The 18,593-nt window shown below is 64.4% G+C and overlaps 2 protein-coding genes across 2 annotated transcripts; both read left to right on the top strand.

The window, feature by feature from the left end:
- The first annotated feature begins 1,732 nt into the window (after positions 1-1,732).
- LOC308038294 (zinc finger protein 398-like) lies at positions 1,733-10,350 on the top strand. The gene is made up of 6 exons (XM_080340673.1): positions 1,733-1,857; positions 2,977-3,351; positions 4,471-4,597; positions 5,270-5,383; positions 6,228-6,482; positions 10,181-10,350. The coding sequence occupies exons 1-6, from the start codon at positions 1,834-1,836 to the stop codon at positions 10,315-10,317; spliced, it is 1,032 nt and encodes a 343-aa protein (XP_080196799.1). The 5' UTR covers positions 1,733-1,833; the 3' UTR covers positions 10,318-10,350.
- Positions 10,351-13,207: 2,857 nt separating this feature from the next.
- LOC308037552 (E3 ubiquitin-protein ligase TRIM7-like) lies at positions 13,208-17,714 on the top strand (the record flags this gene model as incomplete). Its single annotated transcript, XM_080339393.1, has 7 exons — positions 13,208-13,615; positions 14,741-14,827; positions 15,177-15,407; positions 15,557-15,579; positions 15,858-15,973; positions 16,258-16,290; positions 17,203-17,714. The coding sequence occupies 7 exons, from the start codon at positions 13,208-13,210 to the stop codon at positions 17,712-17,714; spliced, it is 1,410 nt and encodes a 469-aa protein (XP_080195519.1).
- Positions 17,715-18,593: the final 879 nt, after the last annotated feature.

The following is an 18,593-nucleotide window of genomic DNA, read 5'->3' as shown; positions in this document are numbered from 1 at the left end:
TTACCCCTAGAACTGCTCCAGTCTCCCCAGTCAGCCCAGTCACCCCTACAACAGCTCCAGCCTCCCCAGTCTCTCCCCAGTTACCCCTAGAACAGCTTCAGCCTCCCCAGTCAGCCCAGTTACCCCTAGAACAGCTCCAGCCTCCCCAGTCTCTCCCCAGTTACCCCTAGAACAGCTCCAGCCTCCCCAGTCAGCCCAGTTACCCCTAGAACAGCTCCAGCCTCCCCAGTCTTTCCCCAGTTACCTCTAGAACAGCTCCAGCCTCCCCAGTCTCTCCCCAGTTACCCCTAGAACAGCTCCAGCCTCCCCAGTCTCTCCCCAGTTACCCCTAGAACAGCTCCAGCCTCCCCAGTCTCTCCCCAGTTACCCCGAGAACAGCTCCAGCCTCCCCAGTCAGTTCCCCCTGCGGCTGCCCCAGTTACTCCCAGACCCTCTCCAGTTAACTGCAGCCCCTCTCCATTCTCCCCCAGCCCCTCCCCAGTTGCCCCTGGTCCTTCCCCAGTTCTCCCAGTTCCTCCAGTTCTCCCAGTCCTTCTCCAGTTCCCCCATTCTCTCCCCAGTTCCCTCCAGCCTCCCCAAGCTCCTCTGCAGTCCCTGCCAGTTCCTCCCCACGTCCCCCAGCCCCTCCAGTTACCCCCAGTTCCCCTCCAGTAAACCTCCATCTCTCACCAGTTACCTCCAGTCCCTCCCCAGTTCCCCCAGCTCCTCCAGTTCCCCCCAGTCTCCCCGCAGTTCTGGCCCCTCCAGTGGCCCCCAGTCCCTCTCCAGTCACCTGCAGCTCATCCCCACTTTCCCCAGCCCCTTCCCAGTTACTGACAGCACCTCCCCATTTCCCCCAGTTACACCCAGTCCCTCTCCAGTTCTCCCCAGTCACCCCCAGTTCTTCTCCAGTAACCTTCCATCTCCCACCAGTTACCCCAAATCTTCCCCAGTTCCCCCTAGTCCTCCCCAGTGCCTCTCCAGTTCCTCCCCGTCCTCCCCAGTTGCCCCAGTGCCTCTCCAGTTCCCCCCAGTCCTCCCCAGTGCCTCTCCAGTTCCTCCTTGTCCTCCCCAGTTGCCCCAGTGCCTCTCCAGTCCCCCCGCATCCTCCCCAGTTGCCCCAATTCCTGTCCAGTTCCCTCCCATCCTCCCCAGTTGCCCCAATTCCTCTCCAGTCCCCCCCCATCCTCCCCAGTTGCCCCAGTGCCTCTCCAGTTCCCCCCAGTCCTCCCCAGTTCCCCCGGCCCCTCGCTGCTCCCTCCCCCCCCCGCCTTTCCCCAGTGCCCCCCAGTTTCTCCCAGTCCCCCCAGTTCCTCTCGCAGCCCCGCGGGCCCGATCCCGGACACCCCGCCCCGCTCCCCGGTGAGTTCCCGCGCGGCGGGGCCGGGCGGTGCCGGCGGGGGGGCCCCGACGGTGGCGCGGTGATGCCGTCGGTGCGGCAGGGGGCGCTCGGTGGCGGCGGGTGTCCCGCTCCGCTCCGCCCCGCCCGGCGCGGCCCCCGGCGCGGCCCGCGCGCGGCGGCGGTGGCCCGCCCGCCCCCTGCCGGCTCGGCGGGGCAGCGGCGGGGCCGGAGCGCCCAGCGCGGAGCGGCGGAGCCGGGACCCGGAGCCGCGCTCGGTCTCTCGCCGCCGCTCCCCCCCCCCGCCCCCCGGCCCCGTTCCCCTCCCTCCCCCGGCCGGGTCGGGCCGGGCCGCGCCCCGCCCCGCCGCACCGCCCCGCCGCGCCCCCGCCCCGCCGCGCCGCGCCACCCCGGGCCCAGCCCGATGCCCGGCGGCGGGCGGAGGTGAAGCAGCGAGCGGGCGCTGGATCCTCCCGGCCGCGGCCCCCGGGGCCCCGGGCAGGGAACAAAGGGCCATGGCCGAGGGGGCTCCCGCTCAGGTAAGGACGCCCGCCGCCGCGCCCCGCCCGCCCGCCGCGGGTCGCGGCCCGGCCCGGCGCCCGAGGGCCGCACGTCGGGGCGGGCCGCGCCGTCGGGGCCGCGGCGGGAGGCGGCGGGCGGGGGCCGAGGGGGCCGGCGGGGGCTGTCAGCCAGCGGGGCCGCGGCCGCCCCCCCGGGGGGACGGGCAGGGCCGGGCAGCGCCGGCGGCGGCGCGGGCAGCCCCGGGGGGGCGGCGCGCCCGGGCCAGGCCGGGCCGGGCCTCTGCGGCCGGCGGCGCCCGAGCTGCCGTCGGGGCCCGGGCCTGCCCGTCCCGCCGCGCCCCCCGCCCCGGCGGCCGGGCCCTGCGGGTCGGGGAGAGCCGCCCGCCGCCCCCGAGACAGAGCCCCGCTGCCGGTGGCAGAGCCCCCCGCCCCGGGGACAGACCCCCCGCTCCCGGTGGCAGAGCCCCCCTCCCCAGTGACGGAGCCCCCGCTGCCGGTGACAGAGCCCCCGTCCCCAGTGACGAGCCCCCGCTGCCGGTGACAGAGCCCCCCTCCCCAGTGACGAGCCCCCGCTCCCGGTGGCAGAGCCCCCCTCCCCGGGGACAGACCCCCCGCTCCCGGTGGCAGAGCCCCCCTCCCCAGTGACGGAGCCCCCGCTCCCGGTGGCAGAGCCCCCCTCCCCAGTGACGGAGCCCCCGCTGCCGGTGACAGAGCCCCCGTCCCCAGTGACGAGCCCCCGCTGCCGATGGCAGAGCCCCCCTCCCCGGGGACAGACCCCCCGCTCCCGGTGGCAGAGCCCCCCTCCCCAGTGACGAGCCCCCTCTCCCGGTGACAGAGCCCCCCTCCCCAGTGACGAGCCCCCGCTCCCGGTGACAGAGCCCGCTCCCACTGACAGGCCGCCCCCCTGCCCGTGTCACCGCCCGGTCCCCATGGCGACGGGGCGTCCTTGTCCTGACAGGCTCCCCGGGGTGTCCCATCTCCGTGCCCATGGCAACGGGGCTCTGCTGTCCCCTGTCACCTCCCCGGCATCGCCCGCGGTGCCGGGGCTGTGGGACACTCACCCCAGCAGGGACGCGGGGACATCCCTGCCCCTCGGGTGTCCCCGGGGGTGCCCTGACCCCCAACGTGTGCCCGCAGGAGCCGGTGCTGCCGCCGCGCTGCCCCTCGCCCCCGCGGCCCGAGCGCACCTCGGAGCGGGAGACGCAGACGGCCGAGCTGTCCCTGACGGTGGTGGCGGCCGTGCAGGCGGTGGAGAGGAAGGTGGACTCGCACTCCACCCGCCTGCTCGACCTGGAGGGTCGGACGGGGATGGCCGAGAAGAAGCTGATCGACTGTGAGAAGACGGCGGCGGAGCTGGGAAACCAGCTGGAGAGCAAGTGCGCGGCGCTGGGCACCCTCATCCAGGAGTACGGGCTGCTCCAGCGGCGCCTGGAGAACATGGAGAACCTGCTGAAGAACAGAAACTTCTGGATCCTGCGGCTGCCACCGGGCAGGAAGGGGGAAGTCCCCAAGGTAACGATGTCCTGGGTCTGCACCCGAAATGCACCCGTGGGGAGCAGGACGGGGAGATGTGGGTGAGCAGGGACAGCCCTGGTGCAGGTGGGGTCACTTGTCACTGGAGCCGGAGGCAGCAGAGCTGCCACTCGTGTCTTCCCGGCATCTCCTGCAGTGGTAGATGGACCCGAGGGGACGTCCCCCCATCCTCTGGCCGGAGGTTTCTGTTCTGCATCACCACACTGTGCACCCCGGGAGCGATTTACTCTATTTATTGAGAGAGAAACCCTGCAGATTTGATGGTTCTTTTTTGCCACCCTGGTGCTGCCCTGGGGGTCTCGTGGGCTGGGGAAGGGGCAAGCAGAACCTCTGGGATTTAGGGGGATGTGACAAGCTCCCTGCACTCGCAGTTGGGCTGAGCCGAGCGGCAGGAGGAGCCCACCATCAACATGGGGCTCATACCTCCTTTCCACATCGCCCTCACTGAAAGGTTTGCAGACGGGACACGGCAAAGCCAACATCGCCGCTTCATCGCAGAGAGCGGAGGGGTCTGGAGGAGCAGGGTTCGCACCCTGACACCCCTTAGTGAATCAGGGAGCAGAAGCTGAGCAAAGCCCAGCTCGCGCATCCTGAATTTATCCCTAGAGATTATCACTCGGCAAACAGACTCGAAGCAGGCAGGCTGCTCCCAGCCACTTGGCACGCAGTAACTGAGCAGAACGGGGAGCCCCTCAGCCTGGGGAGGGCTTTCCCCCGAGTTCTGGGGTACCTGAATCTGGGGTTTTATGTCAGCTCATCAATAGAGATGAGATCCAGCCCTAGCGCCCGATTTTATCTCCTTCGCGCTCCCTCCAGGGACCAAGCCCGGTCAGCGCTGCTGGTGCGGGACCCGGAGCAGGAGGTTGGTGTCGTTTGGGGAAATCGCGGTTTGGGCTCATCACCAGGAGCTGGCCGCGTGCCTGAGACCTTTGATCTCATAGAAATACGTGTTCGGGAGTTGTTTTAAATATAAAACCCAACTTGTTGGTGGCCTTGAAGCAGCTGGAGCCTGACGCGAGCTGCTCGCGCTGGAGATAACGCGCGGGCTCCGGGGGAGGGAGGCGGCCGCGACAGCCCCGGTGCTCCTTGTGGTCGCAGGTGCCGGTGACGTTCGACGACGTGTCCGTCTACTTCAACGCCAAGGAATGGGAGAAGCTGGAGGAGTGGCAGAAGGAGCTCTACAAGAACGTGATGAAGGGGAACTACGAGTCGCTCATCTCCCTGGGTAAGGACGGTGGGTTCTCCAGGGGTCCTGGCTGCCCGTGGGTTTGGGCACCTCCTGACTCCTCAAAGATCCTCTTGAGACTCAGATGCTTCATTTTACATGGAGAATTGAGAGCATAGGAGGTTGCAGAGCTCCCAAAGTGCCTTGCAGCCGGAGTTAGTGGGTGAAACAGCAGCCCCTTGCCCGGCCGTGGCTCTTGGAAGGGCTCCCCGTCCTCTCCTGGGTCTGCAGAGGGTACCAGCCCACGCTGCCCTGCAGAGGAAACCTTTGTGGCGGGGAACGTTGTCCGATGGGGTCTGAGCTTCGCTCCTTTGGGGTATTTCCTGCAGAGGCCGCAGGGGAAACTCTGGCTCTGCTGGGGCCAGAGGTGAAGTGCTTGTGGCTTCAGGAGAGCCAGGGCTTTGACCGAGAAGTTCTAAAGCCCCGCCAGAAAAACACGCAGGTTGGGTGTCTGCTGGAAGGCGGCTCCGCTGTGTGCGGCACCTCGGCTCCTGCTCCGCGAATCTCTGCTCCAGGGGTCCCCCCGCCCGCAGCACCCGCTTTTCTGCCCGCAGCCCCTCTGTTCGTGTTCCCAAGTGTCTTCCCCCTTTTCCCCCGGGCGCTGGGGGGATGTAGAAGCCAACATTCCAATTTCCTGTGCACTAATCCCTCCATCCCTCTGTCTCTCAACAGACTATGCAATTTCCAAACCTGGCGTTCTGTCTCAGGTTGAGCAAGGAGAGGAGCCGCGGGGCAGGACCGAGCAGGACTTGGAGGAGAGCGAGATCATGACCGATGCCACCGCAGGTGAGACGGGTCGCGTTCGGGAGCGCTGCGGCCCCGGGGCTGCAGCAGGTGCCTCCAGGCGCTGTGCCCGGGGAGGCTGTCAGGGGGAGCCCTGCAGGTTTGGCTGATGAGAGATGTGACGTCCAGGTACAGCGCAGCATATAAACCAGGGCAAGCGGAGCCCGCAGAGCTGGGCACTGTCGGCGAGGGAAACGTCTGCAACCAGAGCGGGTCCTCGGGGAGCCGGTGTGCCCGGCAAGAAAGGGGAATCGGGGCCCGTTGGGAAAACCCCAGACATGCCCCTCAGCCTCTCTGGTTGTGCGGGAGGTGCCCGGGTTTGTCCTTGGAGCATCTTCCCCGGGCAGGACGGCTGCACCCGTCCTGTGTGCAGGGACCCGCGGTGCTGAGGGGTTTCTTCAGGGACCCCAAATCCCGCAGCGACTCCTCTGAGATAAGGGGGGCTGGTGGGGAGATAAGGTGTCCTAGAAGGGATGGACTCCACTGCGGGTCTCTGGCTCAGGCTGCAGACATGGGGTCGCTCCAACCTTGTGCTCTTGGTCATGAGGGTCATGAAGTTCAATGGGGACCACCGGGAGGAGAAGAATGGCCTGCTGCTCGCAGGGGGCTCCAGCGCAGCGCTGTGCCCGGGGTGCGGGGTGCTGGGCTGCAGGCGCCAAGAGCCTGTGCCTGCGGGGGATCCCGAGCGAGAGGCAGCGGTGGGGCAGGGGTGGCTGAAGGGGGAGCAGAAGCGTCCGAGCCAGTGAACCCCCTGCGGGACCAGCGGAGCCGGCGGGGACTGTTGCCAGCGGTTTCTTGGTGGCGGCTCCAGGGCGTGACGGTGGGCGGGAATCTCTCTTTGCTGCAGCTGGTATCAGGGTTGTGATCAAAACGGAGGAGCTCCTTCCCGAAGACAGCCCCGAGAACGCGGAGCTGCGCGGGATGTCGGGGCAGTCGGAGGGCAGCTTCCAGAGCCCGGACGAGGAGGCCGCCTGCGAGAGCCCCTACGGCTCCGTGTCCCCGCCGAGGGACCTGCCGGGAACCAGCCTGGGCGACTCCTCCGAGTACGGAGCCGATTTCAACGAGATCCAGAGAGTGATTGTTCACCACGGGAGCTGCACGGGTGAGACTTGCAGCTCATCACGGGGGCTGGGGGCCCAGGAGGGGCCGCGGTGGGTCAGGCAGTGTTGGGGAATGAGAGAAAAAGGTTAAACCCCCCAGAGCTGGCACCAGAAGGAAGGTTTCTGGCTGCAGCACCCTCAGGAGTAGCTGTGAGACCTGAGGCTTGGAGGAGGAGGCAGCACACGTGTGGTGGACATCAGAACGTGGTCTCTGACCTGCTCCAGAGTGAGGAGCAGCGGCCACGTCCTCCACGGGGGTGAAAAGCCCTTGTTACACATGGAGACAGAGAAAAGACGTGCCCCAGTGAGCCCCTGCTGCCAGAATCCCAGCGCTGCAGCGGGCAGGATCCTGTCTGAGGACTCCCTAGCTGGGCACACGTACGGGCCAGGTCCTACAGACGTGTTTTCAATAGCAAAGCAGGGAGATGCGCTGGTGGGAACGGCGGGTTCCTTGTGTTCTGACGGGTTTGCAATGGTGTAACACAAACCGAGAGACAGGCTCAGGCTCTTGAGCTCCTCCTCAACCCATCTCAGGATCCTGTGCTCTCCTGACGGTTTTCCAAAGGAAAGCGGCCAAGCCACCAGCATTTGAGAGCCGGCACGTCGGCTGCCGCACGGGACCCGGCTGGCAGGCTGAGCCGGAGCTGCGGGCGCTGGTGGCCACAGCTCGAGCAGCGGTAGCCCCGGGTCCATGCAGGGCAAGCTCCTTGCTGCGAGCGCCTGGGAACGTGGGTTTTCCCCGCTGAGGGGACAGAGCCGTGGCTTTGGTGCGGCCAGGGAAAGCGCGGCTGCTCTTCCTAGGAAAGCACATGGGTCCGGCTCAAAGTCCAGCGCGGGGTGACGCGCAGGGGACCCACCACGGGCCTTTCCTCGTGTCCTGCTGCGCGTGGCCCTGCTGGGGCTGGTGTCACCAAACAAAGACACCAGGTCAGCTCCGACATGGGTGACACGCGGGGGGACCCTGATGCACGTCCGTCTGTCCCACCACTGTTTGCCTCTGGCAAGAATGGGGGTTCTCCCCATGCCCTGTTGTGGGGACGCCGAGGCACAGGGACAGGCCGTGGCAGGGACAGGGACAGTGACAGTCACAGTCCCTGGCTGGGCACGTTGTCTGGGAAGCAGAGGGGCGGCCAGCAGCCCCGTGCCGCGTTCCCGTCGAGCGGTGCCGTGCCGGCTGCAGGGAGCGTTGCTGTAACCCAGCGAAACGGCAGCAGATGGAGCTGCTCCGAAACCACTCAGCTGCCCGAGCCCTTGCAAATCCATGGCGCTTTTGTCCCACCCTCTTGTCTTGTAGCATCATGCAACTGCAAAACCTTTTGGCAGGCAGGTCTCAGCTCATGCTATGAATTAGTCTGTCCAGCAGGCAGTTTGTCTGTCCTCCCCGTTTGGGGGTGCAGGGCTCGCCTTGCCTCTGCGATGGGACATGCTCACGTCTGCGCGGCCGCGCAGAGCAGGTGGGTGCGAACAGCTGCAGAAGCCCATGCAGATGTTTCTGTAGCACCAGCCAGGTGTGTAATATAATGGCCTCAGGTTGCGCCAGAGGAGGTTGAGGTTGGATCTGGAGAACAATTTCTTCCCCAGAGGGCTGTGGGGCATTGGAACAGGCTGCCCAGGGCAGTGCTGGAGTCACCAGCCCTGGAGGGCTGGACAGACGGACACGAGGTTCTCAGGACATGGGGCAGTGCCGGGGTGGGGAACGTTTGGACTCGTTGAGCTTGAGGGTTTTTCCAACCAAAATGCTTCTGTGATTCTATGATAAGAGGCCGCCCTGTGCCACCCGATGGCCCTAACGCTGGTCCGGTTTTCCCCCGCAGAGGACGGGGTCGTGATCAAGACGGAGGAGGAGGAGGAGGAGGAAGACGACCCCGACACCCTGGAGCCGTGCGCCATGTTCTCGGGCAGGAGCGAGCCGCCGCCGTTCCCCGGCCACGAGCCCGGGCTGGGCCGCGAGCCGCAGCGCAGCTCCAAAGCGCCGCCGCGGAGCCTGGCGGCCGCGCGCGTGGGGAAACCCGCAGCCTGCGAGAGGGACCCCGGCGAGATGAAACCGGCCCTCGCCCAGCAGCGGAACCGCACCAGGGAGAGACCCTACATCTGCCCCGAGTGCGGCAAGAGCTTCATGCTCAAGATCAACTTCATGATCCACCAGCGCAACCACCTCAAGGAAGGGCCCTACGAGTGCCACGAGTGCGACCTCAGCTTCCGCAACAAGCAGCAGTTCCTGCTGCACCAGCGCAGCCACACGCGCCGCGGCGTGGGGGTCCCGCGGCGCCCCGAGCACGGCCTCAAGCCCCAGGCGCGGCCGCCGCCGCCGGGGAAGCCCTACAAGTGCTCCGAGTGCGAGAGCAGCTTCAGCCACAAGTCGAGCCTCAGCAAGCACCAGATCACCCACGTCGGGGAGCGGCCCTTCACCTGCGGCGAGTGCCGGAGGAGCTTTCGCCTGCAGATCAGCCTCATCATGCACCAGCGGATCCACGCCGGCAAGAACGAGATGGCTTTTCTCTGCCCCCAGTGCGGGAAGAACTTCACCCGGCCCTCCCACCTCCTGCGGCACCAGCGGACTCACACCGGCGAGCGGCCCTACCAGTGCAGCCAGTGCGAGAAGACCTTCAGCGAGAAGTCCAAGCTCACCAACCATTACCGCATCCACACGCGGGAGCGCCCGCACGCCTGCGCCGTCTGCGGGAAGGGCTTTATCCGCAAACACCACCTCCTGGAGCACCAGCGCATCCACACGGGCGAGCGGCCCTACCACTGCAGCGAGTGCGGCAAGAACTTCACCCAGAAGCACCACCTCCTGGAGCACCAGCGGGCGCACACCGGCGAGCGGCCCTACCCCTGCACCGAGTGCACCAAGTGCTTCCGCTACAAGCAGTCGCTCAAGTACCACCTGAGGACGCACATGGGAGAGTGAGGAGCTGCCCACGGCTTCCTCTCCCTCCCCTTCCTCCCTCCATCCATCCCTCCAGCCCTCCTCCTCCTCCTCCTCCTCCTCCTCCTCCTCCTCCTCAGTTCATCTCCCCCTCCATCTCCCCCGACCCCTCACCCCCGGCTCAGGGCATGGACATCAAGGAAGCTTTGTGTGGTAGCGCCGCTGCTCTGGTTGGAGACGGCTAGGTTGATTGGAAATAAATTAATTAATTAAAGCAAGCTACGCGCGGCAAAGTTCAAAGGTTCTATATATATAAAATTAACAGAAGCAGCTGATTTAGGGGGAATCCTCACCATCAAAAAAAAAAAAAAGCCACAAAAAAAGGCAAACAAACCGACAACAAAAACAACCTGTACAGGGTGTTTTGCCGGAGTAGGACTCAAAACTGCTTTTTCAATCTACTGTTTGGGGTTTTTTTTTTTAATAAATGTGGAGGAACTTTTTATTTGATAAGCAAACTTAGGATCGCCGAGATATTTTTTGGTTTGTTCCGATGCTCTGTGGGCCGATTCCGGCACAGTCAGTTCTGCGGGAGCTGCGCGGAGACGCTGCCTCGGCGCGGCTCCCGGGGCTGGACGCGGCGGCCGCTCCGCGGTGCGTGTGCCAAGGAGCCGGGGAGGTGAGTACGAACCAGATCCGGGTGGCGAGGAAGTTCTCCGCGTGTCTAGAATCGAAGCGCTGATAGGTGCCTGCCCGGCTCTCGGGGCTGTGATGCACTCGTGGATTATAGAATAAAATACTAGTTGCAGTAAAAGAATCTTTTTCTGGTAGGACCCCATCAGCAAGGCTCCTCCAAACACTCATGTCTAGCGCTTCATCCTTCCGCGGCGGCAGACGTCTTCCCGGCGAGCGGCGGCGCTCCTGCCACTATGAGAGCTGCACCCATGGCACCGCCGACCGGTTTGTAGCCGCGGGGTCACGATGTACCTGCGCACAGGACGTCGCCGTGTTTAACTGCTCTTCTGCTCGCTCTGAAACGCGCGGGCAGCCCTCGGCCTCGCTGGTGGCATCAACCGCGCGCTCCCGGCGGTGAGAGCAGCGGGATCCTGCCCCGGACACAGGAGCAGGTCCTGGGCTGGCTCTGGAAAAGCCTCAGCCAGGTCGGGGCTGCCCACGGGGACCGTCCGGGGTCCCTCGCTGTGCCGCTGTGGCTGGAGCAGCGGTGGGTCGGTCTCCTCGCTGTGGGTTTGAGCTCTCGTCTCCACGGCTCGGCTCTCCACAGTCCCGGGTCCCGGCGCTGGGCTGTGGCTGCGCCGGTGCAGCCGAAGGGCCGTGGCGGTGACGCCAGCTCCCCGCGGCGCACACCAGGCTCCTGGTGCCGTGCAGGAGCCGGCGTCGGATCTCGTGTTGGACGGTGGCATCAATAAACAGAGCAATGATGAGAGAAGTTGTCGGGACCTGTTAATGCCTTAGTAGAACCAAAGTCCTGGCTGCAGGACTTGGTGTGTCTATGAGTGCCTCCTAAATTTGGAATTTACAGCCTCCTTTGTGCTAGAAAGCACCCGAGGGCAGGTGGAGCTGCCGAGAGCCGCCGGCCGGTCACCAGCGCAGAGAGAAGCATTTTGGGGCTGCCAGCGCAGGCTCCAGCCGCGGTTCCTGTGCTCCCGCTGCCGGGGGGTGTTTGACACTGCCTGGGACAGTTTGGGGGTTCAGGTCACACACACAGGCTGGCGTGGGTCGGACGTGGCACAGGCTGGTGTGGGTCAGACGTGACACAGGCTGGCGTGAGTCGGACGTGGCACAGGCTGGTGTGGGTCAGACGTGGCACAGGCTGGCGTGGGTCAGATGTGGCACAGGCTGGCGTGGGTCAGACATGGCACAGGCTGGCGTGGGTCAGACGTGGCACAGGCTGGTGTGGGGCAGACATGGCACAGGCTGGCGTGGGTCGGACATGGCACAGGCTGGCGTGGGTCAGATGTGCTGCCCCAGGGCTGGTGTCCCAGGAGGGAGGTGCTGGTACGGGACACACGGGCCCAGCTTCCCCGTCCCCCTGGCAGGGCTAAATGCAATTAGGGGAATAAAGAAATTAAAAGCAGAACTGACTGGTTCTCAGCAGCTCGTATTCATCACGCTGGCACCGCCACGGGCCTGGCAGCATCCTTTTTCCTAAAAACGGAGAGATTCAGGGGGTTTTGACAAAAAAAGCCGCTTAGGGCTGTTTACTAGCCAGCTGCTGGGACCTGCCCAGGGAGCCTCGGGGACGGGCAGCCCCCGTCACCTCAGTGTGGCCAGGCTGGCAGTGCCCGTGCTGCCCCCGGTGTCCCCATGCCCTGCACAGTGACCACTCTGCCTGTCGTGCTCCTCACCAGCCCCAGCGGCACCGGTCGTGCTGGGGTTTGACCACGGCCAGGTGACCTTCAGCGGCTGGAATGTCAACAGCGGTTGAAGCGCAGCTCCCGCAGCAGGGGTACGGCACAGCCGTCCCCTGGGACAGGCTCTGGGGACTCGCTGTGACAGGGAAGCAGGCAGAGGGGTGGCAGAGGCTTTTGGCAGGGCGGCAGCCTCCTGGGGACGGGGATAATTCAGCTGCTCCGTCGCCAGGGACAGCCCAGCCACCAGCTGCACGTCAGGGATGCTCCATGTCCCCAAAAGTGCTTGGGGACCCTCCTGTGGCCCTGGCTGGCAGCATGCCGAGGTGAGGGGGAGCAGAGCCAATGGCTGCCCATGGGGGTCCGATTTTGGGGATGCACCACTCACAGGGACCAAGCCCAGTGTCCCCGCAGCCCGCAGAGAGGTGCGAGGGGCTTAGGGCTCACTGGGGTGGCTGTTCCCTTCCTTGTGCCCCACTTCTGCCTTCCAGGTGCTGTGGGGCTGGGACGAGGCAAAGGAGACACCGGGAGAGCCGGCAGCAGCTGTGGGACACAGGGGTGGCCACCGGGCCCCCTGCCTGGGCCAGCCGCTCGGTTTGGGGGGATTTCGGGGGTGCGGGAAGGAGCCAGCAGCACGTGGCGAGGCAGCCGGCCTCGGGAAGCGGCTCAGGGACTGGATTACACTCGGCTCCCCGTGTCACAGCTGCCGCGCTGACACAATCCCTTAAATTGCATTAACCCCCAACCCTGGTGGGTGGGAAGCGTGAGGCCTCAGGAGGGATCCTGCTCAGTGCCCCCAACATCTTTGTGATGGCCCGAGCCGGGGCGAAGCTCCTCGGGGCTCTTGGCAGGGTTTTGGGCCCCTCAGTTCCAGCAGGACAGGGAACTGCTGCAGAGAGTCCAGCGCAGCCACCAAGATGCTGCAGGGAGTGGAGCATCTCCCGTGTGAGGAAAGGCTGAGGGAGCTGGGGCTCTGGAGCTGGACAAGAGGACACTGAGGGGGGACTCATTGCTGGGGATCAATATGGAAAGGGGCAGTGTCAGGAGGATGGAGCCAGGCTCTGCTGGTGACAACCAGGGACAGGACAAGGGGCAATGGGTGCAAACTGGAACACAGGAGGTTCCACTTGAATATGAGAAGAACTTGTTGGGGTGAGGGTGGCAGAGCCTGGCCCAGGCTGCCCAGGGGGTTGTGGAGTCTCCTTCTGTGCAGACATTCCAACCCGCCTGGACACCTTCCTGTGTAACCTCATCTGGGTGTTCCTGCTCCATGGGGGGATTGCACTGGATGAGCTTTCCAGGTCCCTTCCATCCCTGACACTCTGGGATTCTGTGATACACAGACACACACGCACAGACGCACGCACAGATACACACACACAGATACACAGGCGCACACGCACACACACTCACACACCCCCCGACAGACGCACAGCCAAACAGACACTCCCCGCCCGCCCGCCCGTTCCGGGAAGCGGCGCTGCGGGCCATGGCGCGGGCGGTGCTGGCGCTGGGGGACAGCCTGCAGGCCGAGGCCACCTGCCCCATCTGCCTGGAGCTGTTCTCGCAGCCGCTCATCACCGAGTGCGGCCACAGCTTCTGCGGGCCGTGCGCGGCGGAGCTGCTGGGGACCCCCCCGCGCCCCGCCGCCTGCCCGCAGTGCCGCCGGCCCGTGGCCCCGGGCTCCCTGCGCCCCAACCTGTCGCTGCGGGCCGTGGCGGAGCTGGCGGGGGCCCTGGAGGAGGAGGCGCGGCGGCCCCGCTGCCCGGAGCACGGCGAGGAGCTGCGGCTGTTCTGCGAGAGCTGCCGGTGCCCGCTGTGCCCGCTGTGCCGGGAGCGGCCCCCGCACCGCCAGCACCCGGCCCGGCTCGCCGCCGAGGCGGCCCCGGAGCTGCGGGTACGGGGGTCGGGGCTGCGGGGGCGGGCGGGGAGCCCCCGGGGTGCGGGCGGGGAGCCCTGCGCGCGTGGGACGGGTCCCTTCAGGGGCAGGTGTGCGCTGGGGTCCTCTGGGGCACAGATCAAGGTCCCCCTGGGGTACGGGGTCCCCTCCAGGGACGGGTTGGGTCCCCTCCAGGCTTGGATCTGGGTCCCCTCCAGGCTGGGGTCCCCTCAGAGTGCAGGGCGGGTCCCCCTGGGGCGCAGGTTGGGGTTCTCTCTGGGCATGGTTTGGGGTCCCCTCTGGGCACAGATCTGGGGATTCTTTCCAGGCACAGGCTGGGGTCCCCTCCAGGAACAGGTGGGGTCCCCTCCAGGCATGGATCTGGGTGCTCTCTGCACATAGGCTGGGGTCACCCTGGGGTCACACACAAGCCGGGGTCCCCTCCAGGCATGGACCTTCAGGTCACAGAGCAAGGTCCCCCTGGGGCACAGGCTGGGGTCCCCTCTAGATATGGACTTGGGTCCCCTATCTGAGCACAGGCTGGGTCCCCTTGGGGCACAAGTTGGGTCCCCTCAGGTCACAGCTTGTGTCCCTGTCCAGCTGTGGATTTGGGTCCTGATCCAGCTGCTGGCGGGACGCCCCCCTCCCCCCACCCCCCGCAGCTCCGTCCACCCATCGCCTCCCCAGGCTGTCAGGGGTGCGGGTCCCTCTTGCTGCTCACCCCCCTGCAGCTCCACAAGGTCCCCAGTGCCCCAGACGTCCCCAGCCAGGGCTGAGGCTGCAGGGAACATGGTGTCCCCCCAAAATGTAGGCTGGGGTCCCCCCGGCCAGCAGCGTGCTCTGCCGCAGGGCACGGCTTGGAGCGGGAGGTTTTCTTAATACTCCAGCCAATTTATGGAGTGTGTGTGAGACACTGTCACTGCAAACCTCTTCCCCCAAATCCCACTTCCAACACCAAAAGTTGTTTTTCTAATTAAAAACAAACAAACCAACCACAAACTTCAGGGTTCCCACATGAAGCTGTTCCAGAAATGTTTCTGGCAAAAAAAAAAAGCAGCTGCGAGTGGGGATGTCCCACATCATCTCACAACATCATGCCAAAATCACCCAATACGCCTTTTCATTTTGTTTTTTTCCTTCCAGGAGACACTCCAGAGCAACCTGGTTTTTCTACAAAAACAGAAAGAAGAATTGAAGCCCGGAGGAGAAAAGCAAAGTGATGCCCTGCTGGTGCGTGCTCCTCTGCACACGCCGTGCCCCCTGCCTGCTCACCCCCCGTCTTCGCGAGCACGTCCCGTCTTTCCCTCTCCCCGTTTACATTTATCTCCTTTCCATAACAACACTATTTTCTCTTTCTCTCTTTCTTTCTCTGTCCATCCCATCTTCCATCCCGCTCTCTAACTCCACTGTCTTGGCTCCATCAACATCCAGGCTTGCCACCCTTCTTCCCCCTCCACTCCTCCAGCTTTTCCTCCCCAAAATCTCTTCCCTTTTCCCCGTGATCCTTGACCCCACTTTGCAGCACGGTTTCCCTGCGCCAATAGAGCGGCTCAGGGACGTCCGCGCGGGTGCCTTGCAGGGGACGGTGGCCTTGGAGCGGCAGCGGCTGCGGGACACGTTCCAGGAGCTGCAGCAGTTCCTGCGGGAGCAGGAGGCCGTTCTGCAGGCACAGCTTGACCAGGCGCACAGGGAGCTCGCCGAGGAGCAACAACAGTACATCTCCAGCGTTTCGGAGAGAAAATCACTGCTGGACACGCTTATTGTGGAAATAGAGAAGAAACGTGACCAGCCGGCGGTGGAATTCCTCATGGTGAGGCCGTGCTGCCCACCCGGTGCTGTGGTCCCCCCGATCCCCGCCACCCTGTGTCACGCGGGAGGGGACCCACCATAACTCACCACCCCGGGGCCGCGGTCATTCTCGGCAGCACTGGAGCTGACCTGGTGTTTTCTCTCTTCCAGGATGTTGGCAAAACCCTGAGCAGGTATGGGAGGGGCTGAGCACCGCTGTCCTCCCGCATGGAGGTTTGGAAACGCCGTGGGTGACCGAGCAGCAGCAGCTGGGGGGGAGGCGGCTTTGTATTTGAGATTTCACGTGATGTTGTCTGGACCAGAGGCCATTGCACCCCTATTAAAGACGGGGTCCCGTGCCAACAGCTGGCGCAGCTGCCCGAGTTCTGTTGCTGCGGGGGGTGTCCCCCGTTGCCCTCCCGGGCTGGCTCACTGCTGGGCTCAGAGCTCCTCTCGGGTTGTTTCCCCTCAGCTGCGAGGCGGCGAAGGCGCCGATCCCAGAGCCGGTTTCCCCGGAGCTGCAGAGGACAGTTCGGAGCCTCTTGGAGACGAGCCAGCTGGTCCTGGGTGCCATGGCCAAATTCAAAGGTAAAAAGCAAAGAAGTGGCGAGTGGTGCCTTGCAGTGTAGCCGGTGTCAGGGCCCCAGGCGGGTCGTGCTGCGGCACCGGGGCTGTCCCATGCTCTGCTTCCCCTGGGTTTGGCCTCTGTCCAGAGCTTGGGTGCAAAGCCTGTCTCTGAGCTGGGCTTTGCTGGAGCCCGGGGCTGGGGGAAGTGGGGAGCAGGCTCCACGTCTGGCTTGCTGTCCTGCTGGGGAGCAGGAAAGATGCAGCAAGAGGAGGGAAACTCATGCATCTTCCTTTCCTTCTGCTAGTGAACCTGCAGAGCGAGATGGACAGAGAAAAGGGTAAGTTTCTGGAGCTGATGGGCACAGATGAGGGAGAAAGCTTTCCAGAAATTACTTTCTTCATGTCCTTGGGGCAGAAATGAGCTCACACCATATCTAAATCCAGGGTGTCTCCAAAACCAGGTCCGTGCGTTTTGATTAGGCCTGGTATCAAAGCCCAGGCCGGTCCCTGTGCTAGGCAATGCCCAAGGACACTGTCCCCTAGTGCCAAACGAGGGCCAGGGCAGCGTGAGGCCCTCGGCTTCCCTGGCTCCGGAGCCTTTTCTCTTCTCCCGCTGTGATGTGTGAGGCTGTGAGCAGTTAAGCGAAGGGGCAGTACGCGTTTGGAGCTGGAGGAGCGGGTCCAGCGGAAGGCCTGGGGTGGTGGCACTGTGCAGTGACACCTCTGTGGCCTCGTGGGATGGCCGCGGGATGGCAGCAGAACATCCCATATGAACGGGTGGCTCCAGCCTTGCAGTGACATTGCCCAGTTACTCGTCGGAGCGGGGTTAGGAGCTGGTTTTCCCTTCACTGAGCACTTGTCACCCTTGTCACTGGAGCAGGGACTGGCCTTGCAGACGATGCTTCCTCACACCCTGGGGATATATTGCTCCCAACACCTGGCCTGGCTGCAGCCCTGTCACACTCAGACCCAGCGATATCCAGCAAAGCAAGTTTAGTGGTGTCTGTCCCCTGCGCACGGGGACGCTGCAGGCTCAGTCCTCCTTCAGGGAGCGCTGCTTCGCCCGTGGGTCCCAGCGTGGAGGGCAGCAAGTGCCCTGTGCTGCCGAGGGTGCTGCAGGTGCTGTGTGTTTGCTCATGAGCACCCACAGTGCTCACAGGACATGTCCCAGCCTTGCAGAAGAGGAGGGAGAGGTGCTGGTTTGCTTGTCAGCAGGCAGCAGCCTGATGTTTCTCTCTGTTGTGCATTAGTGAAGGTGACGCTGGACCCTGAGACAGCGAGTCCCTACCTGATCCTCTCGAAAGACTGTAAAACCGTGCGGCTGGGAGACAGACAGCAAAACCTCCCCGACACCCCCCAGAGATTCACGGGCAGCCCCAGTGCCCTGGGCTCCCAGGGGTTCGCGGCTGGGAGGCACTACTGGGAGCTGGAGGTGGGGGACGGAGACAGCTGGGCCGTGGGGGTGGCCGCAGAGTCTGTGCGGAGGAAGGACTCGCTCACCATGGCCATGGGGAAGATCTGGGCGCTGCGGCGGGACTGGGATCGCCAGTACACGGCGCTGCACATGCCCCCCGCCCCACTGGCACTGGAGGAAGAGCCCCGGAGAATCAGGGTCCACCTGGACTACGAAGCGGGCGAAGTGACGTTCTACAACGCGGAGAACATGGCGCAGATCTTGCAGTTCAAGGCTTCCTTCACTGAGAAGGTCTTCCCGTATTTTTGGCTCTGGTCACAAGAATCCTCCATCCAGGTGTGTGCCTGACGGGGTCTGATGTGTCCTGGTGCCCCATCCTTGGCCACCTGGGCAGGTGAGAGGGGCAGGAATGACGCAGCATTGAGCTGCAAGCTTGCTGCAGCTCTGCCTGGGCTGGATCCTCCCTGTGCATCGCTGCACCTCCTCCTGCCAAGTCCTTTGGAGCATTAAAAATGTGCTGTTGTTCTGCATGGGGGTGTCTGCATGGCGATGTCCTGGCCGAATCAATGTGACAGTGTCCTGCGTCTCCCTGTGGGTGCTCAGGACACACAGATAGCACGGATGATGTTCAGGTTGCCCATGCTGGTCTTTGGCAGTGCTGTGTGGCTTGGTGTGCTGTGCTGTGGGCAGCGTGGGGATGTGGCCACCCTGGGGGACAGCAGGATGACTGTGAACCAGCACTGGGCCCTTGTGGCCAGGAAGCCAATGGGACCTGGGGTGGGTTAGAAGGGGGTGGTCAGTAGGTCAGAGAGGTTCTCCTGCCCCTCTGCTCTGCCCTGGGGAGACCACACCTGGAATCTTGTGTCCAGCTGTGGCCCCTCAGCTCCAGCAGGACAGGGAACTGCTGCAGAGAGTCCAGCGCAGCCACCAAGATGCTGCAGGGAGTGGAGCATCTCCCGTGTGAGGAAAGGCTGAGGGAGCTGGGGCTCTGGAGCTGGACAAGAGGACACTGAGGGGGGACTCATTGCTGGGGATCAATATGGAAAGGGGCAGTGTCAGGAGGATGGAGCCAGGCTCTGCTGGTGACAACCAGGGACAGGACAAGGGGCAATGGGTGCAAACTGGAACACAGGAGGTTCCACTTGAAGATGAGAAGGAACTTGTTTGGGGTGAGGGTGTCAGAGCCTGGCCCAGGCTGCCCAGGGGGGTTGTGGAGTCTCCTTCTGT

Source organism: Nesoenas mayeri (assembly GCF_963082525.1).
Source record: "Nesoenas mayeri genome assembly, chromosome: 2".
Classification (NCBI taxonomy): domain Eukaryota; kingdom Metazoa; phylum Chordata; class Aves; order Columbiformes; family Columbidae; genus Nesoenas; species Nesoenas mayeri.
The sequence above is the reverse complement of the archived record's forward strand: the minus strand, read 5'-3'. Positions and strand labels throughout refer to the sequence as shown.

Coding starts and splice junctions, on each gene's coding strand:
- LOC308038294 (XM_080340673.1), top strand. CDS start 1,834: ATGGCCGAGGGGGCTCCCGCTCAG. Junction 1,858..2,976: donor CCGAGGGGGCTCCCGCTCAG/GTAAGGACGCCC, acceptor GTGTGCCCGCAG/GAGCCGGTGCTGCCGCCGCG. Junction 5,384..6,227: donor CATGACCGATGCCACCGCAG/GTGAGACGGGTC, acceptor TCTTTGCTGCAG/CTGGTATCAGGGTTGTGATC.